The sequence below is a fragment of the Lithobates pipiens genome, unplaced genomic scaffold (assembly GCF_037356315.1).
Source record: "Lithobates pipiens isolate NorthernLeopardFrog02 unplaced genomic scaffold, aLitPip1_a1.2 Scaffold_10, whole genome shotgun sequence".
Classification (NCBI taxonomy): Eukaryota; Metazoa; Chordata; class Amphibia; order Anura; family Ranidae; genus Lithobates; species Lithobates pipiens.
Window position 1 is genome coordinate 230,747,209 of NW_027507686.1, and position 23,992 is coordinate 230,771,200.

Consider the following 23,992-nt stretch of genomic DNA (forward strand, 5'->3'; position numbering starts at 1 on the left):
TTGCAGTCTCTGACCATCTCTTGTATCATGTCTGCAGTCCCCGACCATTGCTTGTATCATATGTACAGTCTCTGATCATCTCTTGTATCATGTCTGCAGTCTTTGACCATCTCTTGTATAATGATTGCAGTCTCTGAGCATCTCTTGTTTCCATCTCTTCTCTTGTATCATGCCTTCATTCTCTGAAAAGCTCTTGTATCACATCTACAGTGTCTGACCATCTCTTGTACCATGTCTGCAGTCTCTGACCATATTTTGTATCATGTCTGAAGTATCTGACCATCTCTTGTATGATGTCTGCAGTGACCATCTCCTGCACCATGCAGTCTCCGACACTGAATATTCCCTTAAGTTTATGAATGGCCCTTTGGTGTTGCCAAGGGCTACACTTGAGGCACTCTATATCATGAAAGTTGACCACCACTGCTTTGGTGGTTTGGGGTTACTGTGGTATTTTGGCATGTGTGGTGGTATTGGGCATTTTACCACAAGGTATGGCTGTGAATGGGTCCAAGGTACTGCTGACCTGGAGCAAAGAACAATATCTCCTACCCCGCCAGACAGGTCCATGCTGTGTGGCAGAGCTGTGCAAATCTCGGGACTGGATAGACAAAAAACAAACAAACATTCTTAGGGAAGATAAAACCTGCTTGTTTGAAGCAAAGTTTGGCTAGTGGTCTACTTTAAGAAAAGACTGCCAAACTCTAGTCTAGGGGGTCATAAGTCATGACTTTCACTCAATTCATAATTGCAGTATTCTGCAAAGAGCACTGGGGCGAGAAGGGTACAAGAATTGGGTATTTATTGCATTGCTGACTACTGTAGGTCGTCAATTCCTATGTTTCAGACTAGGTGGCATTAATTGTGTTTAATCATTAACCACAAACCTTTTATTCAGCATTTTCATTGTGACTTTGCGATATTGAGAATGACGGAGTTCTTTATGCACAATGACAAATATTGTGTAAATCCACTGCAATGCGGCTTCCTCCTCTTCAGGATGATTCCGGGTCAAATGAGGAAGAGGGCCTCTTCTGCTTTTTCAAGTTTGACATCCCTAATAAATGCTTCTCATTTTCTGCATTTATTAGTAAATAGGATTAAAACCTAGATTGATAGGTTCACATTGTCTTACAAGAACAGCCGGTGCACCAGATACCGGCATTGCCCATTACAGTCATGATGTCTACTAGTTAGGTCCCTTTTACACTTCTGCGACCCGAAAGTCCAGCGGCTTGAAGCAATGCCTGTGTAATTTTGAGGTCTATGGACCTCAAGTCGCATCAAAGTCAGACCGAAGTAGTGCAGGGACTACTTTGAAGTTGCACAGATATGAACGGTACTTATTGGAAATCATGGGGCACAACTTTTCATGCGACTTTTCAGTCCCAAGTCGCAGGACAAGACACACAAGCGAAAAAGGGGCCTTAAGGGACAGGTTTGTGAATGTTAAAAAAGCAAAAGAAAAAAAGCTTTCCTTCTCAATACAGTAAAATGTGTTGATTTTATCCACAGGTCCTTCCTTAACCTCCTCCAATGGCTGCAGCTTCTGGCCGGTATAACAGTAGTGCCTGCCTCTCCCCACCTGCACTCGAATGCAGGCTCTTTGCTTGCTCTTTGCTTGCCTTAGGCACAATTCCTGACACCAGCAGTGGTGCACTACTCCTCCTACTGCCATTAGTGATGGGGCACGATTCCTTCCAATGACAACAATGATGGGGCAATATTCCTCCCACTGATACTGATGATGGGGCACTTTTCTTCCCTCTGACACCAATTGTGGGATACTATTTCTCCATGTGACACCAATGATGGGGCACTTTTCCTCCCACTGATAACCTAGATGGGGCACTATTCCTCCCACTGATACCAATGATGGGGAAAAATTCCTCCCACTGATACCAATAATGGGGCACTATTCATTCAACTGATACCAATGATGGGGCACTATTCATTCAACTGATACCAATGATGGAGCACTATTCATTCAACTGATACTAATGATGGGGCACTTTTCTTCCCTCTGACACCATAGATGGGACACTATTTCTCCCATTGACACCATAGATGGGACACTATTTCTCCTATTGACACCATAGATGGGGCACTATTCCTCCCACTGATACCATAGATGGGGCACTATTCCTCCCACTGATACCATAGATGGGGCACTATTCCTCCCGCTGATACCATAGATGGGGCACTATTCCTCCCGCTGATACCATAGATGGGGCACTATTCCTCCCGCTGATACCATAGATGGGGCACTATTCCTCCCGCTGATACCATAGATGGGGCACTATTCCTCCCGCTGATACCAATGATGGGGCCCTATTCTTCCCACTGATACCATAGATGGGGCACTATTCCTCCCACTGATACCAATGATGGGGCACTGATCCTCCCAATGATACCAATGATGGGGCACTATTTCTCCCACTGATACCAATGATGGGGCCCTATTCCTCCTGCTGATACTGATGATGGGGCCCTATTCCTCCTACTGATACCATAGATGGGGCACTATTCCTCCCACTGATGCCAATGATGGGGCACTGATCCTCCCACTGATACCAATGATGGGGCACTATTTCTCCCACTGATACCAATGATGGGGCGCTATTCCTCCCACTAATACCACAGATGGGGCACTATTCCTCCCACTGATACCAACGATGGGGCACTATTCCTCCCACTGATACTAATGATGAGCACTATTTCTCCCACTGATACCAATGATGGGGAACTGCTCCTCCCACTGATACCAATGATGGTGAACTGTTCCTCCCATGCTGTTTCTCTCTCTCTCTGTGACCCCGGAAACTGGGAGTGACGAGTATGTCATCACTTCCGGTTTCACCTCTTTGTTTACCTGGCCTTTAGCAGCCAGGAAAGCAGCTGATCTGTGTCTGATTGGCTACATTGAATGCCAGAAGAGAGATTTGGGAGCCCAGATTTCACCATAATGAGGACCTGTCATGGCCCATGCTGTCACAAGGGATGTTGTTCATCTCTTGTGATACCAATAAAGTTAATCCACGAAATAAATTATAAAATCTGCGCTTGGTAAAAAAATTGGAAATTAAAAAAAATTAATTTTTAAATTTAAAAAAAAAAAATCAGCAGCTGAACACAATAACCCGGATACTGGGCACAACAACGTACAAAATAGCTAACAGTGCAGCGCTTACCACTAAGTGAATTTACATATAATTAAATATAAATAAATAAACTTACATAAGAATGAAAAAAACTTAAATATTTGGTGGATCCAAAAAGAATTTGAACCTCAATTAGAAAACGTGTTTGCAAAAGAATTTGGTTAATTACCAAAAAAAGTTGCTTAAAAAAATTATTATATTTTCCAAAAAAATGACATCCAACAGCAATTCAAAAAAAAAAAACATGCAGTTAAACATGTGAAAACAAATTTTTAAGTCCCATACAAAACATACCCTGATGACGTCAGATTGTGACGAAACGATCGTCGGGTAGATACGCTCACCCTTTGTGCTATTAGCATTCGTTTATTTTTATACTTTGCTAGCAAAATTGTTCATTTTTTTACGTTACGACTACTTTTATACGACTCGGTCGAGTCTTTTGTAGTACTTAACATTATTCGGTTGAATAATAAACTCCACGTGTTTAAAAACTTTTTTACACGATTGGGCGCACTTTTTTATTTTTTTGTCTATATGGTGATATGATATCCTGAGACATTCGAAAAGACCGGAACGGACCCGGACTACGTAACACCCGAAGGTGTGGGCTGGCTTTCAGCTTCCCACATTGAAAACTCTACGCGGCTGTGTGGACCGTTCAGAGAGAGGATTCGAATCGCTCCAGTGACTGTGGAGCGTCTGAAGGCCTGGGTCGTCGTCCGACTGTCCGCTTCGAATCGTTTGGAAATTCGTATCTTTGTACACTAATTGGCGATCTGGTAAGCCTCCATTACTTACTTGATTTGTAGCTGGGAAAAGCACACGTGGTCAAGCACTCTTTCCTGAATACACAGGATCAATTATACTTTTGTTCACTTACATTGGATGCCACTTTACACCTTTGAAAATTTATCTTCACATGTTTTGTATGGGACTTGAAAATTTGTTTTCACATGTTTAACTGCATGGTTTTTTTTTTAATTGCTGTTGGATGTCATTTTTTTTGGCAAATATAATAATTTTTTTAGGCAACTTTTTTTGGTAATTAACCAAATTCTTTTGCAAACACGTTTTCTAATTGAGGTTCAAATTCTTTTTGGATCCACAAAAGTTAATCCATGAAAAATGAAAAAAGGGTGTAAAAAAAAAAAAAAAATAATTGTATAAAATAAATAATAATAATAATTAAAAAAAATTCAAAGCACCCCCGCCCCCACGTGCAAATGCGAACGCATACATTACTCCTGTGCACATATGTGAACAGTGATCGCACAATTTGCACCACATATGTCAGGTATTGTCATGAATGTGTAATTCTGGTAAACTGCTAACTTGTAAAGGCGTTTAATGCATCGCTTATAGAGAATTTTAAGCATCGTAGTTTGCAGGTGCAGATGCAATTTTTAGGCATGACATATTAGGTATTGATTTACTCAATGTAGCATCTTTCACATTATGCTGAAAAATTGCACTAAATATCGTGTTTTTTTTTATTCATTAAAGAGGAAGTAAACTCTTCTAAAAAAAAATAGTTCCCCTTCTCTGTAAAGGCATAATGTGCTAGTATGCATCACGTGCTAGCAAATTATGTGATACTTACCGGCAAACGAAGCCCGCGTCGTCCCCGCTGTAGGCCACGTTCCATCTTCAACCGTCTACCTTCCGGGTAGTGTGACTGGCCGGAGTCGTGCAACGGTCATGGCATATGCTCCTGAAGAAACAGCATGTACAGGTACATTGGTTCACGCAGGAGAGCCGACTTGCGCAGTATATATGCATGAGCTGGTCGGCAAGTGGTTAATGTACTTGTGCTTACATGCATTTACAAACGTTTAGCTGAAACTCCGATAACCAATTCTTGGACGAATTAATCTTCTGTATGTAACACTGCTAAATGTTTAGTGTGTCATAGAAAATCATTTCATGCTGTCAGATGCCTTTAGGAATTTGCTCCAACTGCATCCCTCCCATGTGTTTGATGTCAGTATGGATGAGGCCTGTGCAGGGGAAGTTATCTGGGAAGTAGGAAAACTTTTATGCCGCCAAGATCAATTTTTCCTGCATACAGATGGTCATACTTTAATCTTTTTGCACACATGCTTAACCGCTTCCCGACCGTTTCACGCACATATACTGCGGCAGAAGGGCACGTACAGGCAGAATCACATACCTGTACCTTGCCCTTTAAAGCGGTTTTGTACAGAAAATTGCAAGTTCATCTTATTCAAATGGCTTTGGAACATAGATGCAGACCATTGAAATAAAATAATATGCAGTATTTACCTTTTATTTTTAATGTTTATGCCGACTTCCGGGCTCTCCTCCCGTGGGAGTAGGCGTGTTTATCGGCTTCGCAATGGTCCCTGGGAAATTTCCCAGGAATCAGTGGGGGACACAGTCATGCCGAAATCTCGTGAGATTTCGGAAGGAGGATGCCGGTCACGTGACGAGAGCATGTCCGAAATTGCCATTTTGAAAGTGGGCAGGCAGCTCTATCTGCCATTACCACTATAGCACATGAGGCAAGAGGAAGGAAAACAAAGAGGACACTCAATGAGCATGTGCGAGATGGAGCGGTGGATGCTGGGAGCTCAGCATCATCACATCCAGGAAGTAAATGCCTGTGGGCTTCAAACGCCCACAGTGAAAATGGAAACCGCCGGACTGCTTTTTTAAAAGTTTTCCTTAGCAATGAAATCGTCACGCTGGGGGTTAAAAAGACGCCGATCGTGACTGCAAAGACACCGTAGGAATCGCCCACCAGTGACACAGGTAAAAAAAAAAAACGGCAGCGGAATCCCGCTTTAAGAAGTGGCTTGCGGGCGCGCACCCACCTCGAGCTCCGTGAGTGTGATCGCGGGACATCGAGTCCGCGGGGATACCCGCGATCGTCTCATGGAGAGGAAGAACGTGGAAATGCTAATGTAAACAAGCATCTCCCCGTTCTGCCTACTGACACTGTCACTGATCACGGCTCCCTGTAATCGGGAGCGGTGATCAGTGTTGTGTCACACACAGCCCCTCCCCCCCACAGTTAGAATCACTCCCTAGGACACACTTAACCCCTACAGCTCCATCTAGTGGTTAACCCCTTCACTGCCAGTCACATTTACACAGAAATCGGTACATTTTTAATTGCACTGATCGCTGCATAAATGTGAACGGTCCCACAATCGCTCTAGAAGTGTCCGATTTGTCCACCATAATGTTGCAGTCACGATAAAAATCGCTGATCGCCGCCATTACTAGTAAAAAAAAAAAAAATATTAATGAAAATGACATAAAACTATCCCCTATTTTGTAGACGCTATAACTTTGTGCGCAAACCAATCAATAAACGCTTATTGCTTTTTTTTTTTTTTTTTAACAAAAATATGTCGAAGAATACGTATTGGCCTAAACTGAGGAAAAAAAATTTCTTATATATTTTTTGCTGATATTTATTATAGCAAAAAGTAAAAAATCATGCGGTTTTTCAAAATTGACGCTATTTTTTGTTTATAGCGCAAAAAATAAAAACCGCAGAGGTGAACAAATACCCCCCAAAAGAAAGCTCTATTTGTGGGGGAAAAAAAGGACGTCAATTTTGTTTGGGAGCCACGTCGCACGACCATGCAATTGTCAGTTAAAGCGACACAGTGCCGAATCGCAAAAAAGTGCTCTGGTCTTTGGCCAGCAAAATGGTTCAGGGCTTAAGTGGTTAAAAAAATAATTTTAAGCCTGAAGATTACATAAAAACGCCCCGAAAACATTATATATTTTCTGAAAGCAAACACTCTAGAGAATAAAATAGTGGCAGTTTTTTTATGTCACACGATACTACTGTCTAGGAAAGCAAAATGTCAATAAAAAATACACTAAAGTTAATTTTAGGTCACAAACGCAATAAATTACCCAATGTTTGGGTAAAATATAAAAGATGAGGTTGCATCGAGTAAATAGATGCCCAACATGTCAAACCTTTAATTTGCATGTGCCTGTGAAATGGCGACAAACCTCAGTACCCTATATTTTCCATAGGCAACGCTTTAAAAGCCCCTTTAGTGTTTAGTGTTTCGGGGGAGTTCCGGTGCTAGACATATTGCTCTCACTCTGGCACGCATGGCGATATGTAACATGTATATCGCAATCTGCATTTTCATGTGTAGGCGGCCCCAGCATGTGCGTTTAAACTTGTGTATATGGGGGGGGATCATTTATTTTTATTTTTTTACTTAAAGCCGAACTTCGGTCATTTTTCATCTATTAAATCCTCATCCCTTGTTTTAACTTTTTTTTTGTAAAACATTTTTTTTTTTCTGCCAGTAAATACCTTATACAGCCCACTTTCTGTTTCTTGTCTGGTAAAAGGTCTAGGCTCTCTCTCTCTCTCACACTCCTGAGAGTTTGCCAGGAAGGGAGGGGGGATGAATCGATCATAAGAGGGCCAATGAGAGCTACAGAGCTGGAGGTATGCCTCTGTGTGCCTGTGCGCACAGTGCGAACTGAATCGCCTCTAGGCGTTGTGAATTGAAGCTCCGGTTTCACTGCGAAGATAAAAATCAGTTGTTCAGAGGTTTCTCTGCGTTTAGCTGCAGATCAGTGAGCGGTGGGGGGAGAGGGGGAGGTGTAGTGAGGAGAAGGAGATAATTTGGGCTTGTAATTCGCACCGCAATGCCCAGAAAACGCACGTGTTTTTTGTGCAATGCGCAGTGCTAATGCAACGCACATATGTGAACCAGATGCATTCAAATGAATGTATTTTAAAATGTCCTGTGAATTGAATGCTGTGTAAGCCGCATCTAATTCACATAGGTGTGAACGGGGGCTAAATCCAGGAAGTTAACAGGCAGCCGCTTCAGCTGCCCACAGTTAAAATGGTTGCAGCCAGACTCAGTGGAGGGAGATTTCTGTAGCATATTTGGCAAGTACAGAATCACAGTATATATAAAATAATATGCAAAGTAGTTGGAGGGAAGCTTCAGAATGGCAAAGATGTTTTTATTACAAATTATGTGAGCGGACTGCAGTTCGTCTTTAACTTTTTTTTGTCATCACATTGGTGAGAGTCTCTCTTTAATGAGACATCCAAGGTCTAAAAGAGTATGATGGTGGTGTGTATGTGTGTGTGTGTGTGTGTGTGTGTTTTTTTTTTTTTTTCTTCTTAACCTCTTGTTTACCGGGCACATTCACCCCCTTCCTGCCCAGGGCAGCTTTAAGCTTTCAGCATTGTCGCACTTTGAATGATAATTGCGCGGTCGTGCAGCACTGTACACAAATTACATTTTTATAAAAAAAAATTCACACAAATAGAGCTTTCTTTCGGTGGTATTTAATCACTACTGCGTTTTCTTTTTTGTTGCTAAACAAATGAAAAAATAAAATAATTTTTTAAAATTCATCGTTTTCATTCCTGCATGTCAGTCCCGATTTTGGCCCCGATTTCAGAGGCATCTGTGCAGATGTCAATGTAAATCGCAGCCCTAAATCACAAAAAGTAGCACATAAACTACTTTTTGAAATCGGTGCGGCACCACAAATGCAGCGTCTCACCAATTAGGACTTTACTATTGCTGGCAATTGCCGCCGATTTCACATGCAATGTCAAATCGCATGTCAAACCATACCAATGTGAACCAGGGCTCAAACGGGTCATTTTTTTTCCTTCACTGATGTGCGCTGATGAGGCTGCACTGATAGGCACTGGTGGGGTGGCACTGATGAGGAGGCACCGATGAGCACTGATGAGGCTGCACTGATATGCAGCACTGATGGGCGCTGGTGGGGCGGCACTGATGAGGAGGCACCGATGGGCACTGATGAGGCTGCACTGATATGTGTCACTGATATGCGGCACTGATAATTGGCCTTGGGCATTAATAGACAACACTGATGGGCTCTGATAGATGGCACTGATAGTCTGGGCATTAATGCACACTGATTGGCACTGAAAGACAGCACTAATAAGCACCATTGGAGCTGCACTGTTCATCAGGACACTGATGATCAGTGGCCCGATTATCAGAGTAGATGTTCCCTTTCACACTTGTCAGTTACCAGCTCTGCCTCTCCTCACGCTGTGACAGCGTGAGGAAAGTAATGCCGACAACCGGCAAGTGTATTTACATCATGATTAGGGTTGCCACCTTTTCTTCAAGTCAAACCCTAACACTTTAGCAGCGCACACTCACATTTTTTTATAGTATGAACTTCACATATATTTTACTATTAAACAACATTTCTAATCATATGAAGTTAATAAGAGTTCCCCTTTACACCAGAGTCCACAGAGTTCCCCTTTACATCTGAACTCGCAGAGTTCCCTTTCACTATAAGGGGGGACTCTGCAAGCTCTGATGTAAGGGAGAACTCTGGGGACTCTAACATAAGGGATGCTCTGGGAACCCTGATTGAAGGGGGACCACTGAGAACTCTGATGTATGGAGAGGACTCTGATGTAAGGGAGAACACTGTGGCCTTTGGTGTAAAGGGGAACTCTGATGTAAGGGGTGCTCTGAGAACCCTGATTTACCTTAGTGTACTCACTCAGAGGAGAGAAAAAGGAGAGACTTCAGTCACAGACAGGGATGGATGGTGAGCTCACTCACCCCTTGGCAGTCAGCACCTCTCATCCAGATGTATCTGTGGCTGCTGGACTTCAAATTTCCGGACCCAACTTTCCTTTTCTGAGGCACAGTGCCAGGGATTGGAGTGTGGGCAGACACAGAGGGGTAGGGGTGGGAGAAGGAGAGGTGCAGATCGAGCCCTCAATCCTCTCTCATCTGATTGTTTGAGGGGGTTGTTAGTGCTGGCATTGGGCAGTGTGAAAGAGTGTAACAGACACTCCCAGCTTAGACAACTGCAGCCAGCAACCCTGCTGGGAAGCCATAGTCCAGTCTGAATAATGTGTCCGGGTTTCAGGCAGTCTGAAACCCGGACACATGATTCCAAACCCGAACTGTCCGGGTGAATCCTGGACAGGTGGCAACCCTAATCATGATCAGCTGTGATTGGCACTTTACCCCAATATGTGAGCAGCTCTGCCCGAATGACACAGCGATCACAGAGCGCAGCGCAGTGGTCGTGTGCTTCTGGGAGGATGTCCCAAAACTGGACGGTCGCGCTGTAGCCATAATTTGGCTACAGCGCGGTCGTGAAGTAGTTAAACAAAGTTTACTGTACACGAAAAAGGTTCAATTGTCAGACACGTTGGGCGGGGCACGCATTGCCTTTCAATGTGCTGCGCTGATAACAAGTACTACAGACAGGCTTTTTTCTCAGCGCAGCGTTGTGAACTGGGCACATAGGAGACGAGGCATTTTGCCTTGTCCATGCGGTGGGACTGCGCTGGAATAGCTGCCCAACTCAGTCCCACCTTATCTAGTGTGAATATACCCTGAGAAATGTCCTCTAAACGCATGTAAACACAGTGGTGTGAATGAGGCCTAATTCCTCTCACATAACCTCTTCTGTGTGTAAATAACTTAAACGCAGGTGCGTTCTTGTGAATGTAAACGTAAAATGATTTGTTTTTACACAACATTCTCCCCGCTATGTGTACAGAGCCGATGTCTTCAGCACACAGAATATTTGGCAATATGTGGCTAAGAGGAGGGCGTGGAGGAGGAGGACAGGAAGGGCTGGGAGGAGATTCATCTTATTTTACTCCAGTGTACTGAAGAGAAGTTCATATTGCCTATAGGTGTCAGAGACCTGACTGGATCTCCGAGCAACCCTCGCCATGGAACAGCCCAGAGTGCCCGTCCAGGTACCACACACCGTCTCATATTTGCCCCCCGGCAACTAAATAGGCCTTTGCTACATTTTTTTTTTTTAATCTGCACTTGAAAAATGCTTTCTAGAAAGGATTACCGTGAGCATTCCTGAGGCAATTGTTTTTTTTGTATTTTATTACATTTCAGCATAGTCATTCTAGGTGTAGTAACCCAGGGAAACCAGATTGCATCTTAATCCATTTATAGCTGTCAGAGCTGAGAAAGGTTGTGATTGGTTGCTATGAAAGTGTTTTTTGCCTTTTTAAAGCAAATTTTATATTTTTAGTTTTAGATGAGATGTAGGCTTAGTTTAGACCGCGTACACACGACCGGACATTCCGGCAGAAAGGGTCCGACGGTTTCCCGACGGACTTTCGACGGACTTCCGAATGAATGGACTTGCCCACACACAAACAGACTAAAGTCCGTTCATTTTTTAATGTGATGTCTAACGATGGGACTAGAAAAGGAAGTTCAATAGCTAGTAGCCAATAGCTGCCCTTGCATCGTATTTGGTCCGTCGGACCAGCATACAGACGAACGGTTTTCTCGATAGGAATTGAGTCCGTCACACAGATTTGAAACACGTTCTATTTCTAGGTCTGTCGGATTTTTTTTAAAGAAAAACGATCGGACTATCATTCCGTCAGACCTATTCTGCCGGAAAGTCCGGTCATGTGTACGCGGCAGAGTTTGGGCTGATTTACACTTGCATTGGCTTCAACACACATTAACGTCTAGTTTACACTTGCTTCAAGACAAGGCTTTGGACAGGCTTTGTTAAAGCTCTCTGAACGCCAGTCAGAGCCTCTGCCACTAAGCCTGGGTTCACACGAGCGCAATCTCACAGATCGCACGTGATTCGCACCAGCACTGCAGGTGCTGGTCGCATGCGATCTCTGAGCAATGCGAGTTCAGCCATACAGTTGTATGGCTGAACTTGCATTGGATTCGCACAGAAAATAGTGGAGGGACTTGTTTTTCCCCGCACTAGAATCGGAGCGCATCGGTGTTCTCACCTAAGCAATCCGATTCCTGTGCAAGTTCAGTTTTAACTGCGATCTGTGAACTAAACTGGGTGGTTTGCAGAAGGCAGCGTGAACTGCCAGCGGGAGAGGAGTGATGCTGGATTCAAACTGGTTCCCACATCCCACTAGTGTGAACCCAGGGTCGGCTGCATTCACACCTGAGCCTTTCAAAGTTGTGCGTTTTTGCCGCTATTTTGTACAGGTCAAAAGGTCACCAATGTAAAAAGCAGAAAAACGCCTGTAATCTGCCCCAAAGAAGCTCATGTTCTTTTTTTGAGCTTGAGCCTAGGTTCACACTACTGTGATGCGATGCACTGCGAATTTGATGAGTTTTTTTTGCCCTGTGTGAGGTGCGAATTTGCCTTGCATTTTGAGGTAGACAGGGGTGAATTTACCACGATTTTACTGCAAATTTACTATGATTCTATAGGAGGCAGTCAGTGAACAATTCGCAGAAATGTGAACTGTGTGCTGCGAATTTACTGCAAGTTCAATTGAAGCCTATGAAGATAAAATTCACACTGCACCATAGGAATTTGCATCGCACCCGCAGTCAACACACACAGGACCCTTTTTTTTCCACCAAATTCGCAACGCATAGATGTGAACCAAAGCCATGGAATACTATGCTTTTTACATGACCTGCGAATCTGTGTTTTCCTAAATGCATCAAACCCGCTGTAAATTCAAATCAGTGTGAACCCAGGCTCAGGCGTTTTGCTTCAGGTGACAAAACGCTCAAAGACCCCTTTCACACTGGGCGTTTTTCAGGTGTTTTTCAGGCGCTTTAGCTTTAAAAAAAGCGCCTGTAAAGCGCTTGAAAGAAGCCGCAACTGCAATCCCAATGTAAAAGCCCGAGTGCTTTCACACTGAGACACCTTTCACACTGGGGCATTTTTTCAGACGCTTTAGCGTTAAAAAAAGCGACTGAAAGAAGCTGCAACTGCAATCCCAATGTAAAAGCCCAAGTGCTTTCACACTGAGGCGCTGCGCTGGCAGCGCGTCAAAAAAAGTCCTGCAAGCAGCTTTTTTGGAGCGGTGAATACACCGCTCCTAAAGCGCCCCTTCCCATTGAAATCAATGGGGATTGATTTCAGGTTAGAATTTTTTGCCTGAGTTCGCACCTGATCCGGGCCCAAAGAGGCATAAGACCCTTCTGCAATCTGGACCCCAGGCACGAACGTCCGCATATATGTGAACCCAGCCTTAGACTTTAGGGGGGGCTGGACTCCATTGAGAGACAGTCATACTTGCCTGTCATGCGAATTGGATGAGGGGAAACCTGCATTCCAAGTCGCACATATGTGCACCCGGACTAAAGGACAGTAAACTGGCCCTTTAGAACGTTTGAAGACCCCTGCTCCAAAACGCTCCTCTTCTAATAAGCCTGTATGTGCCTATTTGTGCATGGACACGTAGGCAAACATAGAAGGTTGTTTACAAGCAGAAAAAAAGTGCCAAATGCCAAAGCAGCGTTTTGTTTAAGCCCAGAGTCCATGAGCGCTTAGCCCCGGTTCACAATAGAATGTGGTGCTAGAAATCAGCGATCCGTGTGCGTTTCCCGCATTGCACTCAAGTCGCACTGCCTGTGCAATCTACAGTGGGTGACGGATCGCATGGTACAAAAAGGCCATGCGATCCGGTTGCGGTGCTTTCTGAAATTGGTGCATGCTTCAGCTGAGACAAAGACTTAGCACTAGCATCATAGCCAAGCAAGTAACATTTTCGGATAACGTTTTGGCAAGGTCTCTTTCTCCGGTGTAGGGGGATTTGTTTCATCTCTGTGTATCACCTGGGGCCAGTCACTTCACTGGGTAAATGTAAGTGTTTACAACCACTTTAACTTTGGAGGTCATGGTAGCACTCCCATACATTGATAGTCAGTAGGACAAGGTCCCTCTTACATTGGTTATCAGTGAGAGAAGTACCCTTAACATTGGTGGTCACGGTAGTGCTCTCTTACATTGGTAATCAGTAGGAGATGGGCCTCCTTACATTGGTGGCCAGTGAGAGAAGGACCCCTTAATCTTGGTGGTCATCATAGTGCTCTCTTACATTGGTAGTGGGTGGGAGATGGGCCCTCTTACATTGGTGGCCAGTGAGAAATGGAGCTCTTTATGCTGTTGCTCATGGTAGTGCTCCCTTACATTGGTAGTCAGGTATGGCCCCTTACATTGGTGGCCAGTGAGAGAAGGATCCCTTAATGTTGGTGGTCATCATAGTGCTCTCTTACTTTGGTAGTGGGTGGGAGATGGACCCTCTTACATTGGTGGCTAGTGAGAGATGGACCTCTTAATGCTGGTGGCCATGATAGTGAACACTTACATTGGTGGCCAGTGAGAAAAGGACCCCTTAATGTTGGTGGCCATGATAGTGAACTCTTACATTGGTAGTGGGTGGGAGATGGGCCCTCTTACATTGGTGGCCAGTGAGAAATGGAGCTCCTTATGCTGGTGGCCATGGTAGTGCTCCCTTACATTGGTAGTCAGTTAGAGATGCCCCCACTTACATTGGTAGTGGTTGGGAGATGGATCCTCTTACATTGGTAGCTAGTGAGAGATGGACCTCTTAATGTTGTTGGTGTTGGTAGTACTCCTTTAAATTGGTATCTAGTAGAAGATAGGCCCTTCTACCTTGGTGATCATTTGGAAGAATGTCAACCTTACAAACAGCTGAAAAGGTTCACGGTGTCAGTGGTTACTTTTTATAGGCTCAGCAGGTCCCACACCACATATGTTGGCCTTAGAACTATGCAGTCACCATCAGGAGGTCAATTTATCACTGGTTCACTGGTCAAGGAATCCCTAGCAACCTCTGGAGGAACCCGAGGGCTCCACAGAAAAAGGTGACTCTATAGCAGGGATATGCAATTATTGGACCTCCAGCTGTTGCAAAACTACAAGTCCCATCATGCCTCTGCCTCTGGATGTCATGCTTGTGGCTGTCAGAGTCTTGCTATGCCTCATGGGACTTGTAGTTCTGCAGCAGCTGGAGGTCCACTAATTGCATATCCCTGCTCTATAGTATTTCCCTTTGTTTCTCCCTTGGGAGCTGCAACGGGTTATGTGGCGAGCTGAATTGAGAGGCAGAACAGCTGGGCCAGCACAGATAGTAATTAGATACTCCAAGAAAAGCAGAAAACAATGACATGGTGGGAGGGAAGGGGTTTTGCTAAGGAATTTTCTAACAAGTTCAGGGGTACATTGCTAGTGAATAAAAACATTTATGGAAATTAAAATCCCTGCAAGTGTGCATTTAAAAGTATCAGATATTTCTGTGCTTTTAACTGCAAGTGTTTAAGCTTGTTTTTAAGCTTGTGACAGGGTCTCTATAATGTACACCAGTTGATTTTCTGTTCATTGGTATAGGTTCACATTCCTATCATAACTCGCATGATAAACAGGCGGGAGCTTGTGTGGATACTGTATACCTGGATGTGAGTCACAAGTGGTGAAGCTCTGCGCCTGCAGCCTTCCTGTCTAATATCACTTGCAAACTGATGGGTTGATACGAGCAATACGGACACTTTTTTTTTTTCAGCTGTCACTTGTGCTTCTGATGAAGACTGCAAGTGGACATTTCAACACACACAGTGACGGCATGGTCCGCTGTTGTCACCATCAGGAAACTCGCCTTGAGAAACACCATGCAGCCATCTTTGAAGTACATGTAAAAAGGACATGGTTGCAAAGAAGCTGCAGTAGAGCAGCAGCACTAATGCAACAAAGGCTGAAAAAAAAATCCCAATTATTTAAATTAAAAAAGCAGCATGTGTTTATTATAAACAGGGCCTTAACAAACTAAACATCATTTAGTCATTGTTTACATCTACTTTATCCACTTCGTAAACGGTTCCCACATGCTTGTAAAATGTTCAAAAATAAACATTCCAGCTTATTTTGTGTACAATGGAGTTTATTAACCACTTAATGACCGAGCCTCTTTCTGAGATTTGTTGTTTACAAGTTAAAAACTGTTTTGTTTTTTTTGCTATAATATTACTTAGAACCCCCAAACATTATACATTTTTTTTCTAACACCCTAGAGAATAAAATGGCGGTCGTTGCAATATTTTCTGTCACACTGTATTTGCACACCGGTCTTACAAGTGCACTTTTTTTTTGGAAAAGATACACTTTTTTGAATTAAAAAATAAGACAACAGTAAAGTTAGCCCATTTTTTTTTTTTTTACATTGTGAAAGATAATGTTACGCCGAGTAAATTGATACCCAACTTGTCACGCTTCAAAGTTGCGCCCGCTCGTGGAATGGCGACAAACCCTTAAAAATCTCCATAGGCGACGTTTAAAAAATTCTACAGGTTGCATGTTTTGAGTTACAGAGGAGGTCTAGGGCTAGAATTATTGCTCTCGCTCTACTGATTGCAGTGATACCTCACATGTGTGGTTTGAAAAACGTTTTCATATGCGTTCGTTTCTGCGTGCGAGCTCGTTCGGGACGGGGCACGTTTAAAAAAAATGTTTTTCTTCTTTTTATTTTTACACTTTAAAAAAAAAAAAGTTGTGTCACTTTTATTTCTATTACAAGGGATGTAAACATCTCTTGTAATAGAAAAAAGCATGACAGGTCCTCAGATATCATATTTACACAAAAATAAATAATTAAAATATTTTATAAAAATTTTTGTCATTTAAAAAAAAAAATGTCCATTGAAGAGCTATGAGCGGAAGTGAAGTTTCGACGTCGCTTCCGCCTTGCAATGATATGGAGACGGATGGGGGCCATCTTCCCCTCACTTGTCTCCATGTCAGGTTAGGGAAAGGATCCAAACTCCTCCACCACTGCCGGCAGCTCCGGTAAACGGCGGAGGGCACAGGAGGGGGGGGGGGGGCCTCTCCCGCTGCTCATAAAAGTGATTTTGCTGTGAATCCGCCGCAGAGACCACTTTTATCTTGAAGCGGACCGCCCGCTGAAGAAGAGGATACTGAGGTTATGGTAGCTAGCTGCTGCCATAACAAAGATATTCCTCTTCAAAGTACTGATGTATAACGACGGTGGACGGTCCGAAAGTAGTTGAAGAGGAACTAAAGGCAAAAAATACAAAAAATTGTGAATCGGTAAGCTCAGTGACAGGCAATGTTCCTTCTGCAAAAAATAAATAAATCTACTTGCCCGCTCAGTCCTCTGCAGAATGTACTTGTACAGTTCCCTTTATATTTCAATACCATTGTGCTAGGATGAATGAAGTCCGCACATGCACAGACCTGATGTCATTCCGTACCAGCCACTCAAAGTGCCCGAAGACTGCTGGCATCTGCAAAGGACCTTACAGGTGTTGGAACTTTGGAGCGTAGGTGAGTATTCTTGCTTTTAGTTCCACTTTAAAGCCCAGCTCAACCTCCAGTAATCCAATCAATTAAATAAATTCCAACTGCAGCAATTCAAAAGCTGTGCAAATTTAGTTAGTTTTCTTTAAACAGCAGCAGAGTAGAAAAGCCTATCCCCTGCCAGCGTGCTATGGGGAAGCAGCAGTGGCGGCCCGTGCATTGTGGGACCCCTCCCCTAAAACCGCTGCCGCTCTCCCTATCTATGCGCCTGGCCCCTTTCAGCACGCCAGGCGCATGAATTACAATTGCGGGGATAAGCATGAGGTGTGTATTTTTAAGCACCTGCTTAGAGCCAGAGGCTCTAATAGGCTTCAAAATAGGGTGGGCGTAGAGCATTGCATCTGGAGCCCACCCAGGTGTGTTGCAACCGCGAATGAATATTTTCTGTTGCAACACTGAACCTCCTCGCAGCCAATCAGGGAGCGGGTATGAAAACCTGTTTCCCGATTGTCCAAAACGTCAAGCGATCATGCTTGTGGACAGGGGCGACCACGTTGGAAGATGGCCGCATCAGCTCCGCACTCCATAAAGACCCGATCGCTGCCCTCACCGCCTGCTTCCAGGGCAAGGACTGATCGGCAGACAGTGGGTGGAAATGTTTGCTGGGGGTGTTAGTGCCATGCCGTGGGGGGAGGGGGTAGGGGCAGTTGTGCTAGTGCCGCTCCACCGGCGGCCCAGGGAGGGTTGTTTTCCGCTCACCCCGAGAAAAAAACACCAGCCGCCACTGGGAATCAGCGGTCTCTCTGCAAAGGTCCAATACACCTCCTAATGGGTCGGGTCTATATATATCTCTCTAATCAGCAGGAAACATGAGCATTTATGATCGGATGGCCCTTGCTCAGACTTGACAGGAGAAGTGTCATACCTTAGCAGACAGACCACTGCTTCCACATGGGGTGCCAGGGTCCTTTTCTACAATACACTGGCAGGGGGTGGCTTTCTAAAGAAAACAGACTGTAAAACTGGCTGTACATGAAAATTACCCAGAACCCCAAAACATGATATATTTATATTTTTTTTTAGCAGAGACCCTAGAGAATAAAATGTCGGTCGTTTTTTATGTCACACAATTTTTGCATGCAGTTTTTTTGGAAAAAATAAAATTTAATGAATAAAAAAAAACAAAAAAAAAAACATAATATATACCCCATTTACAAGTAACTTCTGCGTGCATCTGCAAGAGTTATATCATTGGTGGCTGACCAATAGCTCATGAGGAGTGTGGCGGGAGTAGTGGCCAACAGGGGAGCAGATGATGGGGGAATTGGACAGAGCCACAACTAGAGTCTGGACCTGTAACCACTGGAGGATAGCACACCGGAGCCCCCCACCCCCTTGGCATGTTTTATGGGTACTGTTTCCTCCAAGGGAATGGACGTACACTTAAGGTGTTGAGTATCAGGAACAGTTTGGCGGAACAAGCTGCCCATTTGAGCAATGCAAGTTCTGTGGAGCAATGTAAAGGCATCTGACGTGGTGGACATCTAGGATATGGTTGCGCCACTTCCCCTTTTCGGCAGTTGGGCAAAGACTATTGAAACACAGTGCGTGTAATGGTTCAACATTTTGTCATCATAGGATCTTCATTTCTCAGCTGATAGCCTCACTAGTAATTGTAATCCAGGTCACCAAGGAAAAAAATGATGAACTGCTTGGAGGAGACTTTCTCAACCAGGGTTTAGTGGAATCTTATGCCCCGTACACATAAGTGGAATTTTCGTCGGAAAAAGCTTGGCTTGCATACACACGGTCACACAAAAGTTCTCTGAACTTTTGACCGTCAAGAATGCGGTCACGTACAACACTACAACGAGCCGAAAAAAATTAATTTCAATGCTTCCGAGCATGTGTCAAATTGTTTCCGAACATGTGCGTTTTTTTGCGCTTCGGAATTGCATACAGACAAACGGAATTTCCGACAGGAACTTTTTTTCCGAAGGAAAAATAGAGAACCTGCTCTCAATCTTTTGCTGGCATGAATTCCACCAGCAAAAGCCCAATGGAGCATACAATTTTTTTTCGACCAAAAGCTCTCATCAGACTTTTGCTGGCGGAATTTCCGATCGTGTGTACGCGGCATTACAGTTCCTCCTGACATTGCTAGGGGTTCCTTGAGCTATGGCTGACTGACTTCCCATCTGATCGTACCTCCATAATTCCAAGGCCAATGCCACATGGTAGAGTCAGCGGCATAATATATTTTTAACTGTCTGTTAGGGTAGTATTCTGACCACCCCTGTATGGGGGGCATTCTTCCCCCTGACCACCAATGTAAGTAGCGTTCATTCCACTGACCTCTGATGAATTGATTTTAGCAAGGTTTTCCTAAGATCTTAAAATTTATTAAAGGGTCCCTCTGGGATCAAAAAGGTTGGGAAAGGCTGATCTAACCTTTAACCGCTCACATATATGTGTATGAGTACGGCGGCAGAGTGGCTCTCCTGTGCTGGACCTAGTACATCATCCAGCATTTGCGGGCAGTTATTGTCAGATTACCCGCCATACTATCGCAGTCCTGCTATAGGTCTCTGATTGCTGCCATTACTAGTATAAAAAAAAAAATACCTCTACACAGTTTAAGGTTAAACTGCTTTTCTTCTAATCTTAGTGAATGGCCGCGTGTCTTGTTAAATTCCCTTACGCAGAAAAGTTGTATCCCTATTGTGGGGTCACCAGTACGGTATTTGTTTGTAAATTGAAATCATATCCCCTCTCAAGCGTCTCTTCTCCAGAGAGAATAAGTTCAGTGCTCGCAGCCTTTCCTCATAACTAATATCCTCCAGACCCTTTATTAGTTTTGTTGCCCTAGTCTGGACTCTCTCCAGTTCCAGTACATCCTTCCGGAGGACTGGCCCCCTGTTTTACTCACCCGAGCTCGTTCGTTGCCACACTGGAGACACGCTCAACCTCTCTGCCCGTTGTCACGACTCTTGATTGGATCGATTGATAGCAGCGCAGCCATTGGCTCTCACTGCTGTCAATGAAATCCAATGACGCGGGGGCAGAGTCAGGTAATTCATTGTCTATGGACTCAAATTCTGGACTCGGGAGTGCACTCGCATGGTATCCTCCTGGGAGAGGGCATCTCCTAGGGGGTATCCAGATTCAGGGAGGAGCTGATAGCGCCACTGGTGGACCCCAGAAGAGGAGGATTGAACTGCACAGTGGAGGTAAGTATGATTTGTTTTTTGTTTTTTTTTAAACAAGGGTTTAATAACCCTTTCATTTTTTTTCAGATCTTCTTGCAAGGTTTCCACATCTTGCGGAGAAGGTTTTGCTCTGCTTAGCTTAGTAAATACAGAGATTGAACTGTTTACCCCATCATCCAGGTCATTTATGAATAAATTTAATTAGATTGGTCCCAGGACAGAACCCTGGGGGACACCACTACCCACCTCTGACCATTCCGAATACTCCCATTTATCACCACCCTCTGAACTCGCCTTTGTAGCCAGTTTTCAATCCATGTACTCACCCAATGGTCCATGCCAACTGACCTTACTTTGTACAGTAAACCTTTATGGGGAACTTTATCAGATGCTTTTGCAAAATCCAGATACACCACGTCTACGGGCCTTCCTTTATCTAGATGGCAACTCACCTCCTTATAGAAGGTTAATAGATTTGGCTAGAACAATTCTTCATCAATCCATGCTGATTACTGCTAATGATACAGTTGTCATTGCTAAAATCTTGTATATAGTCCCTTATCATCCCCTCCAAGAGCTTGCATACAATTGATGTTAGGCTAACTGGTCTGTAATTACCAAGGATGTATCTTGGCCCTTTTTTTAAATATTGGTGCTACATTGGCTTTTCTCCAATCAGCTGGTACCATTCCAGTCAGTAGACTCTTCATAAAAATTAGGAACAATGGTCTGGCAATTACTTGACTGAGTTCCTTAAGACCCTTGGGTGCAAGCTATCTGGTCCCGGTGACTTATTAATGTTACGTTTTTCAAGTCTATTTCTAATTCTGTCCTCTGTTAGCCATGGAGGTGCTTCCTGTGACGTGTCATGAGGATAAACACTGCCATTTTGGGTACTGAAGCTCCCCGATTCCCTTGTGAAGACTGAGAAGAAGAATACATTCAATACCCTCGCCATCCCCCCATCCTTTGTAACCAGATGTCCTTCATCATTCTTTATGGGACCGATATGATCTGACCTCCCTTTCTTACTACCGTATTTATCGGCGTATAACACGCACTTTTTTTCCCCTTAAAATCAGGGGGAAATCGCGGGTGCGTGTTATATGCCGATACTCCGCGATTTCCGCACGATTTTTTGGGCTCTGGGCGGCTTTCGGCCGCCTTCGGCCCTTCTCGCCGGCTTTCGACCGCTCTCGGACCTTCTCATCGGTTTTAGGCCGCCTCGGCCCTTATCGGCAGCTTTTGGCCGCTTTTGGACCTTCTCGGCGAAAGCCGGCAAGAAGGTCCGAGAGCGGCCGAAAGCCGCCGAGAAGGTCCGAGAGCGGCCGAGATACACAGGACATCTCGGCGGCACCATTTAAAAAAAAAAATAAGCGGACATCACTAATGCACTAAGGCTGCAATGAGGAAAGGCTGCATGACAAGGCTGCAATGAGGAAAGGCTGCAATGACAAGGCTGCAAATGACGCTGACAAGGCTTTAGATGGACACTGATAAGGCTGCATTGATGGGCATTTAAATGGAAGTTTTTTTTCCTTAAATTTCCCTCCTAAAAGTTTTTTCCACAAAATTCCCTCCTAAACTTGGGGTGCGTGTTATACGCCGATAAATACGGTATTTATGTTCTTAAAGAATTTCTTTGGATTTTTCTTACTCTCCTCCGCTATGTGCCTTTCACGTTCTATCTTAGCCGCCCTGATTGCACCCTTACATTTCTAACTTTTGCGTAAACCAATCAATTTATGCTGATTGGAATTTTTTACCAAAACTATGTAGCAGAATACATATTGGCCTAAATTGATGAAGATATATTTTTTTTTTTTTTGGATATGCTTAACATAAAGTAAAAAAATTATGTTTTTTTTTGTTTTGTTTTTTTTTTCAAAATTGTCGGCCTTTTTTCGTTTACATCGCAAAAAAAACCCCAGAGGTGATCAAATACCACCAAAAGAAAGATCTATTTATGGGAAACAAATGATATTGAATTTGTGTACAGCAGTGCATGACTGCGCAATTGTCAGTTAAAGTAATGCAGTGCAAAAAAGCAAAAAACGGTCTGGTCATGAAGGGGGGTGAATCTTCCAGAGAGAAAGTGGTTAAAGGCCATCATATATGTAGCAATTTCCTATTGATTTAGATATGAGTAACCAGAAACAAGTAATCTTTCATTCATTAAAATATTGAAAATTGCAACACACATGGTATTGTTCTGCATTTTGCGATTGACTGAAAGTATCATTTGAAAATATGATTTGTCAACTATTAATCTAAAAAGTCTATTAAAACTAATCATTTCATCTACCTCAATTGGGATCAATTCTTCAACATACACTCTGATATTTGTTCTTGTTAAATATTTTTATTGACAAATGCAGGTAAAACATACAAAACCACAATAGGTCAAAAGATACAGTAGAAATAGTAGGTAGAAATGGGTTATCCATACATTTCCAATGGAATAAGTATAAGTTATTGAACCATAGATCACCAAAGTATAAAAAAATAGAAATCTGTTCTATTATTACAAAGGTGAATGGTAGGAGCAAGAAGCCCCCCAAAAAAATTTGTGATATACTCAAGACAAGAAAGGAATGTAGTGCAAGAAGAGGATGAGATAAAAAGGAAATAACGGTATTACGTAAACCCCAGGTACAAACCAATGAGGTGGTAACAAGAAGAGGGAGAGGAGAAAAGAAAAAAGTAAAGGAGAGGACACTCTGATATTTGTTCTAATCGATCAGAAGTGATTGACGACATTTCTCCAGGGCTCAAATTGATCAAGAGCTTCCAAAATGAATTCAATGGTGGTTCTCTGGTGTATAACGTTTATTCAATTTAATCAGTTTAGTTGCATTGAACAATCATATTGATAGGTGTGTGTGACCACCTCAAATTTTTGCATTTGCTATTTTTAGAAGCCAGTATAAAGGAAAAAATGATAAAAAAAATAAATGGGGGGGGGGGGGGTTTAACTAACCATTTTTTGTTTGCTAAATCGATGTCAGCCATGAAATGGGGGATGTCTATTGCCTACATGCTCTGTGCTAAAAGATGTCCCTCTTTCTCATCTCTGAAATTTGGGAGGTAGTTTAGGGTTCCTCTTCAGGTTGATAGGGATTCCTTTCCCAGTGACCAATGGCAAATAAATCCTCTACCTACACTGATCATCAATGCAAGAGGCAATTTAGTTTTCCACTAACCACCAACATAAAGGTTACTACAAAACTAACCACTAAGGGTAGACAACTCCATAAATATTTACTGTCTGTTTTTTTCCTGTTGTAAAATAAATGCAAAAATATTGAAAATTATATTTTATAGGGGTATTAAAGCAGAGTTCCACCCACATATATATATTTTTTTTCAAAGGCGCCTGTTCTGCTTTTATTAATGTCATTGTCTAAACTATATTTTCAAGAAAACCACCGTTGTATTTCTTTATTTTTTTATTTTTTTAAACTAACCTTTTGTGTGTTTTTTTTTTTCTTGAGTGCTTCCATCTTGCTTGTGGGCATGTGACGCCCACTAGGATTCTTTTCCAGGATA

The 23,992-nt window shown here is 43.3% G+C and overlaps 1 protein-coding gene across 2 annotated transcripts in view; it reads left to right on the forward strand.

The window, feature by feature from the left end:
* The first annotated feature begins 10,776 nt into the window (after positions 1 to 10,776).
* CAT (catalase) overlaps positions 10,777 to 23,992 on the forward strand; it is an 89,432-nt gene continuing 76,216 nt past the window's right edge. Inside the window, exon 1 of one of the 2 annotated variants that reach the window (XM_077462839.1) lies at positions 10,777 to 10,911. In XM_077462839.1, the coding sequence (XP_077318965.1) occupies positions 10,885 to 10,911 (27 nt within the window). In that variant the 5' untranslated portion in view covers positions 10,777 to 10,884. The remainder of the gene's footprint in view (positions 10,912 to 23,992) is intronic. The other variant, XM_077462830.1, reaches the window with a different exon arrangement.